Source organism: Rhipicephalus microplus, chromosome X (assembly GCF_043290135.1).
Source record: "Rhipicephalus microplus isolate Deutch F79 chromosome X, USDA_Rmic, whole genome shotgun sequence".
Taxonomy (NCBI): domain Eukaryota; kingdom Metazoa; phylum Arthropoda; class Arachnida; order Ixodida; family Ixodidae; genus Rhipicephalus; species Rhipicephalus microplus.
In genome coordinates this window covers 415,301,052-415,323,992 of record NC_134710.1, presented here as the reverse complement: position 1 = coordinate 415,323,992, position 22,941 = coordinate 415,301,052, and the positions used below count along the sequence as shown (strand labels likewise).

General features: G+C 44.1%; 1 protein-coding gene across 2 annotated transcripts in view; it reads right to left on the bottom strand.

Annotated features, from left to right (window-relative positions):
• The window catches only part of LOC119161892 (uncharacterized), a 55,483-nt gene extending 32,793 nt beyond the window's left edge, over positions 1-22,690 (bottom strand). The window contains exons 1-4 of one of the 2 annotated variants that reach the window (XM_075880288.1): positions 22,521-22,648; positions 20,182-20,286; positions 8,218-8,350; positions 7,761-7,866 (exon numbers count right to left, since the gene is read on the bottom strand). In XM_075880288.1, the coding sequence (XP_075736403.1) occupies positions 7,761-7,866; positions 8,218-8,326 (215 nt within the window). In that variant the 5' untranslated portion in view covers positions 8,327-8,350; positions 20,182-20,286; positions 22,521-22,648. Of the gene's footprint in view, positions 1-7,760; positions 7,867-8,217; positions 8,351-20,181; positions 20,287-22,520 lie in introns of both variants that reach the window. The other variant, XM_037414397.2, reaches the window with a different exon arrangement.
• Positions 22,691-22,941: the final 251 nt, after the last annotated feature.

Genomic DNA, 22,941 nt, shown 5'->3' with positions numbered 1-22,941 from the left:
AACCTGCGCGCCGATGTAAATCATTTATTCTCATGCTCACAGTGACACCTCTACTCTTCTAAACATCACATGAAAGAAACACATCGCGGATATTGAACTTCCAGCATCCACCATCATCCCAGGATTTTCAATAGGGTAGTTATCGAGTAATTCGCCAAAAAAGCTTAAATATTTGCTACTTCAAAATACTCGAACTCGATTCCAACACCCTCTAAACGCCTTGCTGTCGACACCACATAGATTATTAGATCTGGCCTCTGTCGGGATAGACTAGTGGTAGGGCCCGGTTGGGCTATGTAGGTGGAACTTTTCTGGGGGCTCTGGCCGGGATCGGGTTTCCTAGTCGTGGGCCCAGTCCGCGCGGCTTTACCTGAACAAGCTCTGAACTCGGGCCGACACAAACGGTCAGATGAACACACAAAAACCATGAATTTGTATCGGACAGGACTTGAAGAAATCTCCTAATTGGCTGAATGCAAAATCATCAGAATTATCATGAAACATCATGCAGGTGTATATTACATCCATGAATTTACATTTTCTCGGTGAAAGTACCCTATACATTTGTGTAATAGCTGCGTACAAGCCGTAATATTTCTCATTTCTTGTTGTCATTCGCGAATTATCTGGTCGTGTTTTGGATATAAAGCCACATATTATTCTCATTCGTGACTATGGTCGCAATGTGACAAGTCCTTAAATCTCTGTGTATTTTGAAAAAAAAAAACGTGCTATGAACCAGGATTGTTAGCAGAGGGTGACACACAGGGCTGGTGCCCCTAGAGAATAGTAGCATTTGAGCAAAAAATGACACTCGACCATATTTGCCTGCCTAGCGAGCACGTGCTCCCACCGAAATGCATTTCGGTCTAAACTACTGCTGTGAACTCATTGTCTATCACGTGCCGCAACCATCAATTTTTGTGGCGCAAGAAATGCGCTGGAAACTGACCAGTGAGCTATTACCACTCAGCAAGCCAGCTTGCCTACGCCGGCATTCGCTCCGCAGCACTTGATATTCAAGAGCTTCCAGTGCGTTTCAGTTGCATGTTATTCCTCGCACATTGCCCGAGGTTAAAAAGAGCTTACCGAGTGCTGCATTTGCTGTGAAAGAAACCACAGCTTTGACGCCATTTGCTATCGACCCACTCAAGGGTGGAGCCCATGCGATTTTTGCCCACGTGCCGAGCATCATGAAAAAAAATGGCAGCAAATTCCCGGGGGGAATGATGGAGAGTGGGGCGAACATCCGTCCGCCCATTCGTTCTTGCTTCTGTCCTTCCATGCGTCCATCTGTGCGACCATGCGTCCATCCGCCCGTCCGTGCGTGCGTCCGTTCCTGCGTCCGCCCGTCCATCCGTGCATCCGTTACTGCGTTAGTCTATGCATCCGCCCCGGCATCCGTCCATGCGTCCATCCGTCCGTGCAGCCAACCATGGATCCGTCCATGCATATGTCTGTCTGCCATTCGTACATCTTGTCAACACTTGAAGTACCACCATGCCACATCTTTTCATCTTATATTCCGCATCTAGAAGCACCGCCATCCAGCGGACATTCCAAGGACTACACGAGAGGTGGCACACGCACACTTTCTTACGGCTTGCGTTTCATGTCTACTTCCCACCTTTAACCACCTCGAGTTCATGGTATATAATAGCTCACTGTATTCATGGCTTGCGGCCCAACGCTCGCTAAACCTTTCTAAAACCAAGGTGGTTACGTCCAGCGAGTATAACGCAGCAACCCTTTCTTGTCAGATAGTGCTCAATGTACATGCCAATTGCTACTATTGGGGAATGAGAGACAGGAGAATTCGGCTTTTAGTTACGCGCACGCTGTGAATTTTTTATGGTTAAACAATTCACAGGAGAAATCTTCCACCACCACCACCTTGCAGGTCAAAGCGTAAGACATGTTACGTACTACGACGAGGGGCGAACAGGTGCCGCTTTAAGGAGCTTCTCCCCTAAAAAAACAAAAACAAATCTATTCGAGCCGCGGAAGTGCTGGTCGTCAATAAGCAATAATGCTATTGTGGTTTGTGAGTGGTCACCACGCCTTTCTGAAGGCGCACGGCTGCTGTTTGCGACTGCCTCTTTTACACTGCTGCGTCGCACGTTTGTCGTGCTTCGTGCTTGACGCGCTCCGAGTATCAGTCCACGCAACTGTTTACCGGCCAAATATGTCCCGATTAGCGAGAGTTTGGTGTTATTAAACAATAATTATGCTTGACGGGACCAAAAAACAGGCCAGAATTTTCGACTTTTGGAAATAATTGAGGGTCGTATTAACCAGATTTTACCGTAATATCATGAGCAATATGGGCTCCAAGACGCGAGTGCGTGGCTAATAGCCATGAAGTCGAGATAACGTGATACGTTGATGGCGCTGCCGAAATCCAATAGGAAAGGTAGGCGCTCTTACACTGAGTATTGGCACTCCCGCATGATCATCGCTGTGAAACGGCTGGTTACCGCGTGCCGACGGCCAATTGCAATGTTAACACGCAGTTATAAGTCACCATAAACAATGTAAGAGACGGATGCGCATATATATGCAAAGAAAGCCCCTTCACCATGGTAAACTGCGTCCCAGCCGATAAGCTGCACAGCCCGAGTAGATTTGACAGTAAGCGTTCACATGTGCTCATATGATTGCTAGCAGCAGATTACATGTTATAGGCTGCGTTTTAGGAGCGAAGCTCCTTAAAGCGTGGCTCGTGCGTCTGCTGTATGCAGTAGCCTTCTCTCGTTTTAGTCATTGAAATGTCCACTGGATAGGGGTAGTTATACATGATGATTATAAGATGAAAAGATGCGAGATGGCGGTACTTGGAGTGTTCACTAGATAGATGGACGGACGGATGTACAGACAGACAGGCAGGCAGGCACACAGACAGACAGATGCGGCCAGCGGATAATTTACGCTATCCGGATACAACTCTTCGAAGCTTCACCCGACTCATCATCATTCACTGCGTGGGTAAGCTGCAAATTTTTTCAGCAATGCTATCGCAGTGGGAGTGTCAACAGTAAACGGCCTCGTGCCACCCTTCCCCTTTGTTTCCGGAAGCGGCCGCTGCAATAAGTCGATGTATAGGGTTCGAGGCTATTCGCCACGCACTCGCTTGTCGGAGCTGATATTGCTCTCTATAGTACATCGAAACATAGCCATTAAAAGGCGTGAAAATGTCTGTGTACGTGTGCGTGTGTGTAGGTGTGTGGGCGAGGGAGAGAGAAAGAGATCATGGTACTAAACTGCGATAGCCCTAAGGTCATTTCAAAGCCGCTTTTTAACGCAACTAGCAAAGCATCCTCAAATTAGAGACATTGCTACGGTTGGCTTGGGAATATAGATAGACACATGAGTACTACGTATGTGTTCATTTAAATTTACCAAGAACTTGTGTTTAAAAATATGTTCTCTACTTATGAACACTAAAAAATGAATTAGAACCAGCTGGTGGTTGGATAAGTAGTAAAAATGCTACTTCCTTCTGGCGTCCAGTTCAGAACAGTGTAACGATATGAAGAAGAGTAAGTGGCTCGCACGTCCATTAAAGCTGGGTGAGACACGACCGTACAAAACGAGCATACGTGTGCTATGCGCGTGTAGGTCTTATTCAAAGCCGGGAGAGTAACATATGTTCAACTAGTTTTTGATCTTGGTAGCCAGTTACAGACGTATAGCTCAATAACGTTTAACTAATTTACTTTAAATGACCCAATTGCGAGTAAGCCCCGATATTTTATTTAGGTTGTTTTTGAGCCCACAAAGGTGAATAAACTAAGGTTGTTAGTTACGTTAAAGTCACTTTATTTACTGCAAAGTGTTTGCGCCTCGAGGTAGCTCATGTCCGAAACTACCGGCACTTGACTGCCTCAAAATAATTTTTTTATTTGTCTATGTAAGTACTTTTTAAAGTACCCCAAGTTATTTTGTAAAAGTACAGACAAATTTTCTGATTACGAATACCTATTTACACACATACCACGTAAAGGAGCCACGCAACACGCTTTAAACAATGCTTAAGAATGCGGCTGATTGGTAATCGACGCTCCTGCGAAGCCTAAAGTCCACCATTGTAGAGCAGCACGCGCCAAAAAAACTGGAAATCATGTTTCCAATACGCACATAAAACAAGTGATCTTTTAATGTCAACTGGTGCGACAGGTGTAATTTAGCTGATGGCGTCAATTTGATTAACGCTGATTGGCTGATTAGTGCATGACGAGCTCCATAGTTTCCACAACCATCGTGGGATTACGTGCTCGCGCTGTGCTCGATAGTACCATTACTGCACACAATATATAGTAGAACTAGGCTACGCCAGCGCGTTCTCAATATCGCTGAAAGTTAGCTGCGGGTTTAGAAAAAGGAATAAAAGTAATAATAATTAATAGGATTTAACAACTAAAACCACGATATAATTATCAGACGCCATAGTGGTGAGCTCCGGAAATTTAGACCACTTGGGTTTCTTGAACATGCACGAAGACCTATAAACGTGGTACTCGAGCGTATTCGCTTCTACCAAAAATGCGGCTTGATCCCTTGACCCTCGACCTTCCCTTGATCCCTTCACCTTCCAGGTGAACAGCATATGATCCCTTGACCTTCCAGGTGAACAGCATAACTACTAGACCACTGTGGCCGATCAGTGAAATAAAGTAGAAACCATCATGACGGAAACAGACAAAGGAAACAACGGGGACAACCGATTGCCCTCGTTTTTTTCTTAGTTCATTGTGACTCGTTTTTGCGCTTCAGCTGTTTAGGAGAATAAATACCTACTAGCCCGCTCTCAAACTTGCTTTTTGTCCGTTTATCAACACTGCTCCCTTGATGGGTTCTCAAAGTGCTTGCGGCCGTCGATCAAAGAGGTAATGAATTTCAGTTGTGAACTGATTCAACGATTACTTGTAGAAGTGATCCAGGACCTTTAAATGGGGCTGCTCTATATAAAAATCCTACAGCTTTGAGCGAGGCGGCTTCATTGTGATGGAGAAAAACTGGCTGACGCCAGCGTGCTTACAAGTAGGAGCGGCTTAAAAACGCATGTGTTCTAAACTTCCCGAGCCTCCCATTACGGTGTCTCTCAATCATACAGTGGTTTTGAAAAATGAAGCCGCATCGAATAATAATAATAATAAACACTGCAATGTAGCTGCAGCGATTGTTTTTCATTTGCACTCCTATACAAACACACACACTGTAGAATACTCTTTTATATGCTTTCGCAGATGGAAAAGTAGACGCATTGCTTTTTTTTTTCTGGTACAATGTAAGCAGCAAATTACTCGTTTGATGACATCTTTTGAAGTGTGTAGAAAGAACATCCCATTCTTGAATGATTTCTTTTATTTATAAACCTTCGTCTTTAGAAGCAAAAAAAATTATTAACTATCGAAGCGAACAACCAACAGCACAACATAACAAGACGGTAAGATCCGATTGATGAAATTCAGCATTCACTCTTCGTCATGAGCTGTTCAACGCTGTTGAATTTTTCCCTTAAAGCAATGTCACGGTCACTTGTCTTGTGCTAATGAAGATTTTGTGACTGTTTTAAAAGATGGGCAAGGAAACAAGTTATTGCAAGATGTGACTCCGTATTTTGTCGTACGTGTGCAAGGCGGCAAGCATGTTCCGCGGAGCTCTATTTTTGTTGGTCGTTGTTCACCCTCATGCATCTGAACTAACAATGGGCTGCTTAAAATGCGGACACTGATTGAGCATTATTGGAACGCTTGGGTATTAAGCTGAAATTTACCCATATTCAAGCGTTTAGTGAAACATAATTCCTCAGCAGCAGGCATGCTGCCGTCCTCAAGAACAAGTCTAGCGACACTGCACTCATGTCAGTGCAGTCAAGCTTGCAGAAATGATGATGATGATGATGTATGGTGTTTTTTGGCGCAAGGGCCATTTGATGGGCAAAGAGCGCCAGTTCATGGGACAAGGAATGTGGACAATGATTTTGATTAGCGGCTGTATAAGGGTCATAAAATTCCTCGCGGTAAGGCGGGTAAAAACATACAAGAAATAAAATCATGACCATGCCGTGAATGGTGTGTGTGGTGCGAATAGATGAAAAAAGTTTGTGATAATAAAAACGATGGTGGACATGTATGGCATTAGCAAAAGTGCCTCACTTGTTCAAACCCTTGCGGCCACGGGCCGTGAGACAAGTGCTTTGTTGTGTAGCCACCGCAGCGAAAACCTCTCTGGAGAGGTCGTGCTACGGAATGCCCGGGTATATGATATGAAAATTAAGAATTTCATTTAAAAACGCTAACAATGATTTATAACTAAAAAGCGGTTCCCTACCAACGAACATTGCAGGATGAAAAGGTATATGTTGTGGTAGGGTAATGGAAAGTGTTGTTTTCTTAGAGTGTCCAATTGTTTGCACTGAATTAAAATGTGAAGAACTGTTAGTGCTTCACCACATCTGTCACACAATGGTGGATCGCCACCGGACAAATGATATGAGTGTGTCGTGTATGTGTGTCCTATCCTGAGCCTCGTTAGTATTACCTCTGTATGACGCGATTTTGATACTGGCAGCCAATGACCAAGGTGTGGCTTAATAATGTGTAGTTTGTTTTGTGTGTGTGTATCCCACTTGCTCTGCCAGTAGTCCCTGAGGTTTCGTTTGAGAGACGGCTTGAGATCAAGGGCCGGGATTAATATGGGTGTAGGGGCAGTGCTTTTGTGGACGGATGCAGCGAGCTGATCCGCCCTCACGTTGCCTTGGATCTCACGGTGCCCTGGCACCCAGCACACAACATGTTGTTTGAGTGTGTAGAGTGTGCACACAATGAAGTAAAGCGAGACAAGGACCGTGTTTTTTTGTTTTTTAAGACTGGGCAGAGCCGTTATCACACTGAGGGAGTCTGTATAAATTACTGCTTTTTGTATTTGTAATTGTTTGATGTGTTTAGCTGTCACAAGTATCGCGTAAGCTTCCGCTGTGAAGATACTTGTGCCTGGATGTAGAGGGCCAGCATCCGAAAAGGATGGGCCGAGAGCAGCAAAGGACACAGAGGAGTTGGACTTGGAGGCATCTGTAAAGAACTCAGGACGTGTGTATTTGTGTTGAATTTCCAGGAAGTATGTTCGGATATGGGCAATAGGCGCATGTTTTGTAACTTCTAGGAAGGATACATCGCAGTCTATAGTATGCCATTGCCACGGTGGCGGATATGCTACAGAAGCCATTAAACTGTGTTCAAGTGAGACTCCAGTTTCCTCAGCTAGAATTTTTTTCTTTGCTCTCTTTTTTATAACTCTATTGTGCTACCTTTTATGGGCTCCTCCTGCAAAGATCTCGAATGGGATCTGCAGTATTGTTGAGTAAATCATATCAACAGTTGACGTTTAACATCCTGAAACCACCATATGATTATAAGGGACACCGTAGTGGAGGGCTCCGGAAATTCTGACTAAATGGGGTTCTTTAACGTGCTAATATATCTAAGCACACGGGCCTCAAGCCATTCTCACCATTATCAAAATTGCGGCCGCCTTGACCGAAATTCGATCACGCGACCTGCGTGTCAGCAGTCGAGTGTCTATAGGCCACTAGACCATCATGATGGAATAATGGATGAATAAATAAATAAATAAATAAATAATAAAAACGAATAAATAAATAAATAAATAAATAAGAAACGTGTTACTGAAGTAGGTATTAAGCATTTACTGAACAGTGTTAATCCAAAATAACAGAGCAATATAAAATCGGAACGTACCGTATCGACGTAATACTTAGGGTAGCCCTGAAGTTGGAAAGGAAGAGAGCTGCACTTGAGTGAGCTTTCTCTTGGTTCGCAGGGTCCCGAGGAGGTGGTTGCGTTCCTGAGGCCAAGGCAATGGAAGTAGAGCGGTGCGAACATGGTTCTACAACACGTTCATTTGCGAAGAGACTTCCATAAAAAGATGGCGTGTGCAAAATAAATTGGAAGAATTTTAGATAGTGATTCTCACTGTAAGTAAACTTCAACTAGCTTCACGGCCAAAATTAGCAATAATATTTGATGTCGAGGCCTTATTGAGGCAGGCTAGACTTATGACTACCTGGGGTTTCAAATCATGTGCCCATGGGCAAGCACACAAATTTCCAGGGGAGATTTAACTGTAAATTCGTGGTGCTTGCTTTTCCTGTACTCTGATGAAAATATACTGTGGATGCGGAAACAAAATGCTCACTTTGTGCATTTGTGCTCCGAGTCTCTGCTGTGATGCTCTGGTGACGTTCTTGGTTCCCATTTCGTGGCACCGGGTATATCTCTGCATGGGTCGGTGCACTAAGTGGCATTTGAAGGCCGGTTGTTTGACAAGCCTGTGATATGTCGATGAAAATCTCAGTTATGATGGGCCCGAAAACACAAAAAGCTGATAATATTGTAAGAAAACAATCCTGTGCACCCTCACAGTGGCTCACGGTGTCTTCTTCCTAAATCAGCAGATATAGCGTGACACAATGTGCTACTAGTGTGCAGAATTTAAAACCTTCTTTTAGGTAGAAGCATATAAAATTGTTTGCATCAGGGCCAGAAGCTTCATCTACTTTTAAGCCGGCAAGCTGTCATTAAGGATAACAATATTAGCAATAATTTTTTATGTTCAAGGTCTCAAACTAGGATATGATTATGAGAGATACCGTAGTACAACGATGGTCTAGAAAATGTTGAACATCAGGGGTTAGTGTAGACGGAATGAAAGCTGGGCCAGTTGATGTCAGTATTTGAACATATTTCAACACAGCGCATGATTACGCGGACACAAGGGAAGAAGGGACAAAACGCAGAGCTCACTCGCATCTGAATAATTATTGGAAAACAAAAACGAAAAAGAAAAACAATACTTCGGCCATAGTATATATAGCAAATACTTAGTAGTACTTCCATACATACACAGATTATCCCACAAATTAAAGAATATTGCTAGCCGGTTCGGAGTAAGTATTTTTTTCGCCGCCTTATAGGTTGAATAAGAATTGCGGGGTTATTGAGCGGAAACTTGAAAAGCACGAGTCAGAAGTGTCTAAAGAATGATGCGGAGTCAGACAGTGACTTCTTTTGTACACTGTAGAAAATATATCGTGCATCTGTTGCCATTTTTTGTGGTAGCGTATACATAGGCCAAACAAGTAGGTGCTTTAACATTAGATTATTGAGACACAGGCATTCTTTGCAAGGGAATGCATAGCCACATGTGTCTGAACATGTTCTGCCATGCGACTGGGCTTCTATTTTTTATGAAGCTTAGGTTCTCTCAACACGCAGAGATCAAATCACATAAACAAGTGAAGCATAATATATAAAAAAGAGGAGTGAACAATGCATTAGCGCACCTTCCATAGCCCTACTTGATAGCGAAGTCAGGTTCTTAGATAGCACGATATCTTAATTTCTCTGTCATTGGAGAGTACACGTGCGGTGTATCAAAGTTTTTTTTTTCTAGATGTCAGCTGACCTACTGTTTTCTTGCTCTAAAGGGTCACACGGGTAGGAAGGCTGAGGTGATTTTGGCTCTTTTTCTTTTTTGTTTTCCAATGAATATTTAGTAGCGAGTCCGCACGGCGCTTTGTCCCTTCTCTTATGTCCCCTTTCTCGCGTGCTGTGTTAAATAATGTTCAAGCACCAGTGGCTCTATAACAGCACCTAAGCCTACGTGCACAGGTCTAAAGCATTTTGCCACATAGAAAATGTGGCCGCAGCTACCGGGATTCAATCTCGTGACCTGCGTATCAGCAGTTGCATACCCTGACCATTAGGCCACCGTGGCATGTAGTCATTATGAAGCCACACCAGCTATTCAGAATAATGTACCTATTCACAAAACAACCTTGCCCTTACCTCACGTTTTTTGCATGTTTCTGTACTCTCTACAAGGGTTATATAGGCACTATTAAGGTAACGAGGTAAAAAATAACAAGATAGGTTGTTGAGTACTAGGCTACGTTGTTCAATAAGTGCAATTAGGGCCTAAAGCAAACAAAGTCACAGCTTTGACGGAAAGGCGAAGCAATGAACAAGGTAGCAACAAATTGAAAAGTTACGCGCCGAATAGAAATCAGATCGAAACGGGCCCCGCGTTTAACACGCACAAACGACACATGAAACGTACTCATAGGTACGGATGCACGCGAATAAGTGTCTCATTTGTTAATTTGCTGCGTCAGAAAATAGCGCGCTTATGAAAAACAGAGACTGCAATGATTGCAGTGACCTATTGTGCACCCGGTAAGTGCAGCAAAATCGTTCCAGGTAAGGCCGGAAGCCAGCCAAGGCGTACTATCTTCCACTCCTCGCCACCGCGAGATAAAGGCCCACGAGGGGGCGTCACTACCCTTCTCTAAGCCAGGCAAAGGGCGCGTAGGAGATTAGAGCGGATGCCACCTCGCGATGTCGTGACGCGCGCTCACTGCGCCATCTTGCTGGTATTGATAAAAACACGATTCCCCCCAAGATGCTCGTGAGCTGCGGTAAGTGGTAGATATAAATAGCTTGCCGTTCGAACGGTGAACGATGTGCTCCGGGGTGGCTCAGTAGTTAACGCCTTGCTTTCACGACGCAGAGGTCCAACGTTAGATTCTGCATGCCGCTGGATTTTTTCCCTTTTCGTATGTAAAGATATGTATACAAATACATATATGTATACATAGTTGAACTCAAGAAAGGGAAATGGACATGGGCCGGGCATGCATCACGTAGACAGGATAACCGCTGTCATTAAGGGTAATTACCTGAATTCCCAGAGAAGCAAGTGGGTTAGGGGGGGAGAGAGAGAGGGTTAGGTGGGTAGATGAGATTAAAAAGTTTGCGGGTATGAATTGGAAGCAGCAAGCACAGGACCGAGTTAACTGCGGAACATGGGAGAGGCCTTCGTCCTGCAGTGGAAGCAGTCAGGATGATGATGATGATAGATATACGGTGCATTACATCAACGCTGACGTCCACGCTGGATGCAGAATCCAGCCGAGAGTGCCCATATACATGCTATCGCAGCAATACTTGAAGGATGAATGAACGAACTTGAGTTATCCCTTGATAAAAGGAAGGGGGCAATACGACAGATTGTGCTGGGGAGGAACTACATTAAGTAGTTCTCCACTACCCTCTCAGCCAACTTCAAGATGGCCTGCTGAAGGTCGGACCCAGAGCTGCGGATGGTAGCCTCGCTCTGCTTTTCACTAGAAATCAGCGTTTCGCGAAACGGGGAAGACGGTGTTTAGGGCAGGGCCTAAATATGTGACTTAAGTCTACTGGGGCATATATATAGGCTTCACTATATCCAGCGAACTTGATCGGTGTTCACGTATTAACAGCGTCACAGCATCTGCTAACAAAAAGCTCGGTTTTTTTGAACGTCACCTAATGAAAGCCTCATCGCCCCCCCCCCCCCCCCCCCCCGTAAAACCTTTAGCATACACATCGTTCATCAGGCCCAAACTTGAATACGCTTCTTCAATCTGCTGTCCACACGAAGCATACCTTGCCAATGCCCTTGAACTCTTTAAAAATTGTGCTGCTAGATTCATTCATTCGCATATTGATACGACATCAGCATATCATCGTTAAAAACAGCCTCCCACATGTCTTCGCTTTCGTACCGACGTCGCATTTCTAGCTTAACAGTATTTCACGGAATTTTTTTCTACAGTGCCCTTGCCATCGCATTATACATCCCGCCGCCAGCACGAGTATCACATCGCACTGGTCACTCTTTGAATATTGCTCACCACAAAGTGCGCACTGTCACTTTTTCATCTTTTTTCCCTCTCGTGTAGCTGTAGATTAGAATGGTCTTCCCTACGACATCGCTAATATCACCTGCTTATCTGAGTTCACTGAAGTGTCTGCATTTCTGTCACCACATTTTTTTCTCTTTCTATTTTTCGTAAACCCATCTTTTATGTAATACCTCTTTTTGGAGCCTGTAGGGAACCCAATGAAAGAATGAATGAATTGGATCACCCGCAGTTTCTCATCGCAAAAAAAAGAAAGTTTACTGAGAGAAGTGTAGTTCATTTGTTTCTCAAAAAATGTAGCAATGCTTCGCCGCAAGGCACGAACATTGAAGCAGAACCTCAGTTTCAATTGTTTTTGTCTATGTGAAAAGAAACAGTTTGCACAACATTTATTATTTTATGCTGGAATATAGGTCATTTATCTTCAGAGTTTATAGTCAAAATGCTCTTTTGTTTGAATAATTTTGTATATGTAGTGTTTTATTGCACAGTTTAGCAGGTGGCAACCAGAAATAATACTCTTCTCGCAAGTTTATTGATTTCAAAATATTTTTGTTGCTCTGCAACAGAATTCGTGGAAAGAGCATTGCATTTTGCGAAATCTCGGGTGCTGGAATGCGTGGCGGACTGGCAAAAACTACTTTTACGAAACCAATGAAAAGTAACCATTTTTGCGCGGTAAAGGAAAAGTCGGGACGCCTACTGAACAAAACAATTTTCCTGTTATAATGGAAAAATTCACTGCACAAGCTATACGAAGACTGAGAATAATAAACAATGCCACCGCAAACCTACACGTAGAAAACCCACTACCGATTAAACCAAAAATGTCACTAACACACTTCATATACACATATATTACATGAATCTTTAGAGCGCATCCCAGTAAATAGCAAATTAGTTTTCAAGCAGGTTGTTATCAGTGACTGTAAAAAATGGTCAACCAGAAAAGCGGTAGCAAAATGATTCCTTTTAACGTAGAAATAAAAAGAAAAAGGCACTTTGGCTTCACTTGCAAAAGTTTTGTTCAGAAAATGCAAACGAAGGTTTCACCAACGGCACAAAAACGTTATCTCTCCGAGGGAGAAGATACAGTGCCAAGGTGGCAATGAATTGAAGCTCACTTACAGAGCGCTGTGGGTGCCTAAAGGTTGATATGTGGGGTTTAACGTCCCAAAACCACCTAATTATTATGAGACACGCCGTAGTGGAAGGCTCCGGAAGTTTCGACCACCTGGGGTTCTTTAACCTGTACCCAAATCTGAGCACACTGGTGTAAAGCATTTTCACCTCCGTCGAAAATGCAGCCACCGCAGCCGGGATTTGATCCCTTCAGCTGTGGGTCAGCAGCAGAGTACCTCAGCAAGATCACTGTCGTGGGTTGTGTGTGTTTAAATTGTCCTTAAACCACTCCAAGTTGAAAGACGAGGGAGTGGTGTCTTTCACGCTTTCGCCACCCTTCCTACCAATGCCTCCGTTATTTATTTAAATGCCTGTGCAAACGTGTGTGCCCGACCTGGAGCCAGCGGTCCGCTTTAGGTCAAGGAATAGTCATGATGTGACGCCGTGTTATGAGCAGGGCAGCTTGCGTGACACGAGCACCCGAGCACTTCCCCACGGAGATGAATTTGAGGTGCTTGCCTTTCCTATAGACCGTTTTCCTCAGCGGTGAACGGGCGGTGCCACGTTTGAAGTGATCGAACGGTGTTCTCCTTTACACTTCTGCGCTGTGGCTGATAGCCAGCCATTTCGCCAGTGCCGCTCCTGGGTTGAAGGCCAGCAAAGTGGGCGCCGCGCATGGTCCGTGCCACCAGTTGCTATTGTTTTTCTTCTTTTTTGTTCTCTTAGGCACTTCGCCGTGTCTCCTTATGGCTCACCAAAATTAGGTGCCATTTTTTTCTTCTCCAAAAGTCGCTACCACCATCATTTCTCGCCGTAGGCTAGCTGCAGGGCGACGTCCGCCACACGCCACATTGCGGTCGCACCACCAAGAAAAAGGCCGTGGTGCTTCGGTGCGGTGGCGCCATTTAGTTTTGCATACACAAACTAGCTGCTGAAAATGGTTCATATCATGCGTTTGTCAGAGTTGTTCCTTCGTGCTCCTTGTTTGTCACTCGAAGCAATGCCGTCGACTCGCAACTCAATTAAAGTCAGAGTTAGTAGCAGCGTCGCAGCGATGCTCCCCCAATGGCTGCCCGCATAGCGCCACAAACTGCAACACAGTATATCGAAACACCGTAGCTCTTGAAAGAGCTAGCGGGACCACCAACATTTTGAACACGAGAAACGCAAGATGCTGCCACGCGGATCTGTACACGAGTGAGCAAAAATTGCTTCCTATGTTACCGTCGTGAGGCACCACATAATGACTTCTCTCCCCCATGACAGCAAAGCCCACGCGAAGGCTCGGCGATGGGGGAGAGCAGGAAAGATCTAGAAGTGAGGGTGGTGAGCAACTAGATTGGGTGCATCTGGCGGGCATCGAAAAAACACAAGAGGCACAGTTTTTACAAGTGCTCTCTTTGATCGCCACTTATTTCTTTTTAAAAGGTAAGGAAAAGTTAGCAGAGAGCCTTGAGCTCATAAGCATTAGGCGTTTGTGTGTTACATACGGTAATCTCAAATTGAAAATGCACAAAACGAAGGGAACTCATTTGACCACACGCGCTAGTCATGGCACAAAAGAAGGAACGGGATTTAGCGACTGCATAACAAAGCACTGTAAGATGCTACTCACAACAGATATCTATCAAATACGAATCAATGCAGATGTTGCGATCTCGGGACGTCACGTCAACAACCTGCTGGTGTTACGAATTGTGCCGAAAAGACGGATAATGCCGAGAGTTGAATAACGCCCTAGTTTTTTTGTATTTTCAGAGGTTGCCTAGGAGCCATTTAATTTTGGGGTGCCGCCCTGGAGTGCTGTTTTCATGCTCAGTATGCACCAAGTTGTCCGCCTACAATAACTCATCTTTTTATTCACATAGATAAATCATGCACTAGATATCTACTTGTCACATTTGTTCTCTTGATTCCCTCGTCATAAAACACTAATAGAGCTTCTGTGGAAACTGGCATTTTATTATTATTAATATTATTATTATTATATTATTTAGCGTTTACGTCCTGAAATATTATGTGATTATGAGAGCCGCCGCAGTACAGAGCTTCGGAAATTTGGACCATCTCGTGTTCTTTAACTTGCACTCACATTGATCGCACAGTACAGCCCTCCGAAATCATCACTCTTCCGGAAAGTCATGTTTGAGTGTAAACCGATGGTGGTGAGCAAGTGCTGGCCGCAATAGCTCACTTTTTCTTATCTTCAGTTACTTTGCTTGTGGTGTAACACCTAAAGGTTACTTAGTCTATGAGAGGCGCCTTTGTGAAGGGCTCCAGTTAATTTCGTCAAACTGGAGTTATTTAACGTGCACTCATATCGCACCATGCACTAACCTCTGACCTTCCACCTACAACGAACGCTCATCCTTCCAACAGCAGCCAAGCACCCCGTAGCCTTTAGGCCACAGAGGCGGGTTATTTTCTTTTAATCTAGGTGTGATCTAGTGGCGTTCACGTGCAATGCTGAAATTGATTTTATCATATCAATATCTTTTTTTCATGGCAGAATAGAGCGATATCCGCTTTTGCAATGCATCATTGCCAAGGAAGGCAGACGTAATAGGGAAACTGATTAAACAGCAGTCCGGAACAAGTCTCGAGCACCATAAAAAAGGAAAAGAAAATAGTTTCGCGGCAAAGACGACTTTAGGAGTGCGACAGCAGCCAATCGTATTGTTATGCGAGGGAAGGCTAGCAGCTAGCTTTTTTGAGATTGGACCTCGTGTAAGTGTAGATTTTAGGCTTTAACTGAAATAACATCGTAAAAGCGAATCTAAAGCGAGACTGAAAGGAAGCCTCGGCGATGGAATTCAAAGTGTTGCAAAGCGAATCGAACATAGACAAGGGCTTCTAGCACTGAAGGACATCCAACACAATTGACCACCTGCTGTCGGTAACCTACAGCTCACCAACCAAGCCAAGCTTGGTTAAGCTCCCTGCCTTTCCTCTATTTCTGTCTCTCTATATCTCTCGTATTTAAAAGGTTTACAGGCTAATGTTCAACTTTATTTAATGCTCACATTCTGTATCCGCAGGTATATAGATCATCTTCCCTTAGGCAGCAATATCATGGGTGTGTAGCATCTCGTCACTCTTCTGCAGTGGTGTACTGCCTTCGCGGATGTACGCGAGAAAGTTTAGGCGTTTGTATTGCGCTCCACATTAGCTTGCAGCAAAAGTGACATTACGTGGTTATTATGAACAAGTGGTCACAGTAGTCCTTATATCAAGTGAATACTTCCCAAGTTTGAATTCGCGAGCAATAAATTTGGTTTGGCTGCCTGCATTCCGCAGGGCGGGAAAGCTTTGACACGTGTTGTTTCACCATCGAACAGATTCTACTGTGACTGAATGATTCGTGGACAAGCACCCACTATTCTCCACATTTATACACATTTGCACTTTTCAACATTATCATTGTTAGGAGAGACGGGTCGAGACATCTACCACTGCTACCACTGTTAGGAATGAGGTGTGGAAACATGCCACCACGTCTGTGACTGTGGTGTCGTTGGGTAGCGTGGTCCTGGATGGAGCCATCCGATTCTCAGGATGAGAGTCGAGGAGCCGGAGGAGATGAAAAGAAGCGTTTGTGTACAATATTTACATGTTTAGAGTAGCATGGAATAACATGAACCAGATGAAGCACACCCGAGCATCTCTGCGCTCGCGTTTTATACACTTTGTCTTCCCAAGATTACCTGCGAGATAAGACAATTGAGTTTAAGTCCTTCTAATAGAATTGTTCCCCTCCTCTCTGCCCCTAAGCGGGAAGTCAAACCTGCTTCTAGAAAAGTGCAAGAGCACGCACCCCTGGTTGCACAGGGAAGAGCACTAGGGCACCACTGGCTCATTTCAATGACCTTGAACTCTTTGTTAGGCTCCTCCGGCCCTGCTAGGTCCTCGCAGGTCCCGAACACAATGCACCAAAGCGCGGTCGCTGGCCGAGGAATGTGGAAAGCGTTCTCAGGAAACAACTTCAAATGCGAGGCCCATTGTCCGGTGTACAACACAGAGGAGGCGGCAGGTCGCGTTGGCGATGCAGCAGAAAATTGTATCCGCCAAACAACCGAACAAGAGGACACCGCCTTGGCAGCTGTTTCAAGTGCGAATCATGTCTTGACAGCTGGTGAAGTCAGAGAGGGGGTGGGCATCACGTAATAATAGCGCTGTCGGTAGATCGGTTTCTTGAATCAGCATTGAAGAATTTAAGTGCGGCCAAAGAACTGCTCGTTTTCAGCGAAGTGAAGGTGAAAAGACGTGCGTTAATTCAAGCTCATCTTAAGCGAGAATGATAGGGTAAATGGTATATATTAGTTTTAGCAAATTATCCTAGAAACGCCTGCAAGTATTCCTATAAAATTTTACTTGTTTACAAAAAATGCCACTTCATATCAAATGACGTGTTTTTGTATGCCTAGGTTGCTTATTCTACTTATGGCTCACTTCCGAATTTTAATGAGAGTCGACCTATTCAATGTGCTTTTTCTCTGCAACTACCGAATGGAGTGTAACCTTATGTAGCCGTGTTGTAGTATGAAATCATAGTTTAAATCTCAAATAAAACAATATTACAGTTGCCGTGAAGGTTTTGTAAGAAAAATAAAAGTACTGCTTGCAAAATACCACAGAGGGTGCATTTTGTTTGTGTATTCTTTTTACAGCCTCCCTTTTTTTGAAATCAACAATTTTTTCAGTTCAAACTGTTGCTATCTTCTTGTAGCTACCGCACACTAAGTTACAACGAAATCAATTTATTACATTTTAAGAAAAGATACATTAAATTCAAAAAGTTACAGTAAACGCAATTTGAGAAAACCGAAGATTTACGTGCGCATACTGCTTACACCCGAAAGCGCGCGGCACACATCGGCGTGGCATTTAAACCTCTTGGAGCGGTCGCTCGACATCGGGATTCCACAGCTTTGTTTCTTAGAGTACAGTAAATTTATCGGTGTCAGAATTGCAAACTCAATATTTTGGGCGTTTACCCTACCATACCCCATTAAATGCTGTGCCTATGAATGGACCTAAGTATTTTTTTTAAGAAGGAGTCTGCGTTATGTAGGCAGTGGAGCCAAAACAGGCCTACAGATTTAACCTCCTGTGGTGTGCAATATATTGAATTCTTTATTGGACACTTCTTTAGTTTTGTATTTATCTTCTCTTATATATAAATTGCTCTGCCTTAAACGAAGTATATAGGCACAAACATCGATAAATATTGCAATCTTTTGTCGAAGAAATGTGTGATGTTTTCCAGATTCAAGTGCCTCTACGATAATCAAATGATGGCTAGTGGGTGTTAAAGCCTTAAAGTGCACGAAGAAATGACGAGAAACATGTCATCCAGAAAGGTGTGAATTAAACAAGATAACTCGATTCCGTATAGCACAATTGATGTGTCACTGCCATAGGTGGGCCCCTTCTCTCTGATGTAAACACTTCTAATGAAACTCTCGCCGTTTGACCTCTTCTTTTCATTAAAATATCTTTTTATTGTTCTTTAACCCACAGCTTTCTGGAAGATCTGTATGTCGTTCCTCCTTCACGCATCGGCGCATGCTCGGATGTTTTGTTGGTTCGTAGTTTTTGTTGTCAATAAAGTTGGTAGTTGGCGCTTATCTGCCTTTCTTCCTTTCCAGTTTTTGTTCGAAGCTTTTCGCGACAAATAACATGTTTAGAATGAAGTGTTACTTGCTGCGACTAAATTGCCTCTTCATCAATTCTTATCGCAGCCTCGGTGACTAGAATATACAATACAAACATTGAATTGTTATATTTTTAAGACGAACTAACCTGCGCTATTGCGTCCATAATTTTTCATCGTGAAAACAAGCTTAACTCAATAAATTGATCAAATGAAAACAGCTCAGAAGATCACCCGTACCTTGGGAATCGACGTTATGCAAAGCATGCAGAGGGGAGGTGACCGTGTAGTAATATTTACATACCGCACGTCATGAAAAGACGCTAAATAAGTGTAGAAATGTTGAACGCACACATGTGTGTTGAAGAGTTGCAGAAGTTTAACTAACCAGTTTTTTGCACTTGGCAAGGATGCTAACAGTAACACGAGTATTATCAACACCTGAAGCGATAAAAGCGCTGGTTCTCGCGAAGGTAGTAGCTCTGGATGCTGCTACATAAATCAGCTTCCGCGCATAGCCCTTAAGTACAGTGGTGAGCACTGTTAGGGTGAACACGCGAGCGCGTGGCCGACGGCACTATCAGCGCCCCGTGGCGGTCATCACTGGAAACATTGCGCATGCGCATCACGCTCTCCGCGAAATAATTGTTCCACCGCGCGCATGACGTCATAAATGCACTTGTTCGTCGTCTGCTAGGCGCATTTTTGTTTTCTAAGCCCATGCATCCTGCATTTTAAGATTTCTTTAAACATATGTGCTTGAACAGGACAAGACAAAAAAACTTATATCTATGGGGGCGTGTCTATTCGTTCCCTTCAAAGTTGTTGTGCATGCAACGCCGTATATAAAACAACCAAACATCTCTTGCAGCCGTTCATTCTGTCGCACGATCGTATTATGGCTAGAGTTTCTGATGATGAACGGCGCTCAATTGTCGATCTTTCCCTGAAAGGTTATTCCCAGCGGTATATTGGCGCTTTAGTTATCAGGCCCCTGAAGACTGAACAGGATAATTCAAGCCTACAAGTATGAAGGTCGCATTCAGGATGCACCCGCCCTAAATCTACCACAGACGATGAAGACGCCCTCGTAGTTGCAGCTGCTGTTCGTAACCCTTTCTTGCCAGTCCCAGCAATACGCGAGGACTTGGATTTGGACGTTTCGGACACCACTGTTGGACGTCGCCTGCATACTGCGGGCCTTCGCACTCACGTAGCAGCAAAAAAGCCACTACTAACAGCGGCAAACAAGGACGCACGACGGCAGTTCGCTGAGTTGCACGAAGATGGACATCAGAAGAGTGGGGTCGCGTCATCTTTTCGGATGAGTCGACGTTTTCGACGCGACAAGACCAAAGATTGCGTGTTTGGAGACTACCAGGCACATGGTGAGGCAAACTTGCTGCTTTGAAAAGCAATTGTTTTAGTTAACGTCAAAATGCCATGCAGGAACGACCCATACAACGTGCAAGGTGTTTCTACCGGTGGGAGATCGAGTGTGAGCGTGTGGGATGCTGTTTCCAGATATGGTTTAGGGCCCCTGCTACATATACGTGGACACTTATCGTCGGAAGAATACTGAAACAATTTGAACAATGTGCTGTTACCATATGCGAGCAGTTTATTCCCAGACGGTGATTACCTGTTCCAACAGGACCGGTCACCGTTACACACAGCGCGGGCTGTCAAGGAGTTCCAGGCGGAGCAGCACATGCAGCTACTGGAATGGCCTCCGAAAGGAGCGGACCTGAATGTGATAGAAAACGTGTGGGTCGTCTGAAAGCTTCTTTGGCAAGGAAGCCCCTTTATTTCGCGACTTTGAACCAGTTGTGGGCGCAAGTCAGCAACGAGTGGGAAAGGTTGAAAGCCGATCGGGAATATGTTCGATCACTTTACGACTCGTTACCGTCCAGAATACCTGCAGTCGTTGTTGTAAGTGGTCACATGACTCGCTATAAGATTTGCTTATGTTTTTATAATTGTTCTCATGGCGTTGTTTAACTTGAATTGCAAAAGTGCAATTTTCTTGAATAAAAAGTTTAATAATTATCCCTCGTACACTCACCCTTTTCCTTCACGCGCCAATCTTCAAACCAGATGGACCTTGAAATGCAGAAGGTATCAGCTCAGCGAACAAAAAATGCGGCAAGCAGACGACGAACAAGCGTATCGATGACGTGATGCGCCCAATAAAAAGAGTGTTTCGCAAAGCACATGCTGCGCATGTGCAATGTTTCCAACGATGGCTGTTACGTGGCGCTGATAATGCCGTCGGCCACGCGCTCGCGTGTTCACCCTAACAGTGCTCACCACTGTACAATAGACGGTAACCTGACGTCATGGCTGTATCATAGGAGTACATATGTAATGAATATAAAAATCAATAACCAGTACTTCAACCACAATGACACTAATAACCAATTCTAGGGTCTATTTGAAAAATAGGTCGGAGAGTTGGCGTCGTTTTGTGGTAGAATACTTAATTACCGCGCAGAATGCTTGGGTTCAATTTTTACTGGGATCCTGACATTTATTCTTTGCATTCGTCGGGTAAGCGCTGCCTATGTCAGGTTTTCCTCAACCCTCACGCGTTAAAATTACCCATGTGTGCTCTCGTCGTTCCCGACTAAATAATCAGGGTCAATCACCTGTGGCACATAACCACCCGCAAGTATATCCTACTGTCTGGCGGGAAGTGTTGGACGATGCATGAGACGGGATTGTGTCATTGTTCATATTTTGACCAGCACCTCATATTTTTCGAACGGTCTTACCCTCTGAAACTGATTTTGGTTACCGCGAAGTGCAAGGAGTGATCAAGAGAGCACCCAGGCGGAAGCGGATAGATAGATAAATACGCAGATAAACTCCAAAAGTGCTTGCAGCATGCAAAGAAATGCTTCACATTTAAAAGCAAATGATAACACTCATTGTGCGCCTACACTGTCGTGGTCGTCTGTTTGCATCTCTAGACTCTTCATGGTTTGTTTGTCAATTGTCGGTGAAAGGTGTTCACAACAAAAACTGAAAATAAGAAAGTGCCATTATTGTAAGAGGAAGTGAATCTGCCTAGAATAGTGGAGTACATCGGAAAGTATTTACATTTTATTCAATGTACTTCTTTGTACGCAGCTAATTACTAATGATTATTCGAATATCTGATGAAGGAAAGAACATATCAGAAGGCACTGGCAGTTAAGGGTGTTTTGTGTGCTTGCGCATCGTCGGCAGACCTCGTTGCTTTACGAGTAAATTGAAAGCGGCCATATCGCACTCTCAGTGATCACGGGATATTGTTAAAAGATTACAAAAGTGTACGCGTTACTCTGAAGTAGGTGACCGTTGTACACAACTACTACTAGAATTGCGAAGTACCCACTACGCATATGAATGTCATAGCCTGCAGGTTCGCAGTTTATTTTGTTCATGCTGTGAATAATGGCTAAGTATGCGGGTGAGCTGTAGTTATTGGTCGGACACTTCAACCACCCACTCAGTACGCGGTTTATATAGCTTGGTGTCTGGTGCGATACTGCCACCGAAACGTACAGCTCCTTATAACGTCGTTTGCACAAAATGATAACCTACAAGATTTTGGTGGACACGAGAAAAAAAACTAAGTTTTTTCAAACATAATTCACCTCGTTTATTAACGTCGACAAAAATGTCAAAACAATGTTACAATACTTAAGCATTTCGCGTCGCAGGCGGTGCTCTCACCTATCGTTTTAACATTCTCGCTGGCAAAAATTGTACATAAAAGTGTTAGGATTAATTGCTTGTTCAAGATATGAAGCACTTGAGCAAATGAAACGTGTGCCACGTAAGTACACATAAGCTAAAACAAAGTTAATTTTGATGGTAAATGAGTGATACACCCACCAAGATCAGGTGTGATTATGCTGAGAATAATGATAAGTACACGGGCTTACAGTGTTCGTGAATGCTGCCTACGGAATACAAAAAAGTATTGCTACTCACCCAAGGGGTTGCTGAGGCAATGGCTTCCGCGTTTTCGTCTTCCAAGACTTGACATCCCCGTCTCTCCATTAGAGCGGCTGGTTTGCCCACTGGGCTACTAGCTAAAACCGTTTCAAACGGAAGCTTTTTTCACTCGAAAAAGTACTGAAAGGGGCACCAGAATCACTAGATTGATGTACGTGTTAGTAATGTCACGTGTCGTGCACTTGTGAATATACAAACAAGAAGCCGACGCATGCGCAAGTGGAGGGAGACCAAGATAATATTTTGGCCTTCCATGACGGCTGAAAATTCAGGGGATAGAAGAACGGAGCATGAAATACTGTTCGATTGTCTAAAAAACTCCTGACACCAAGTTCGCAAACTCAAGACGCTTGCGTTGTTTGATACTAATGCATGCGGGGCCACTTCTGACTGATTA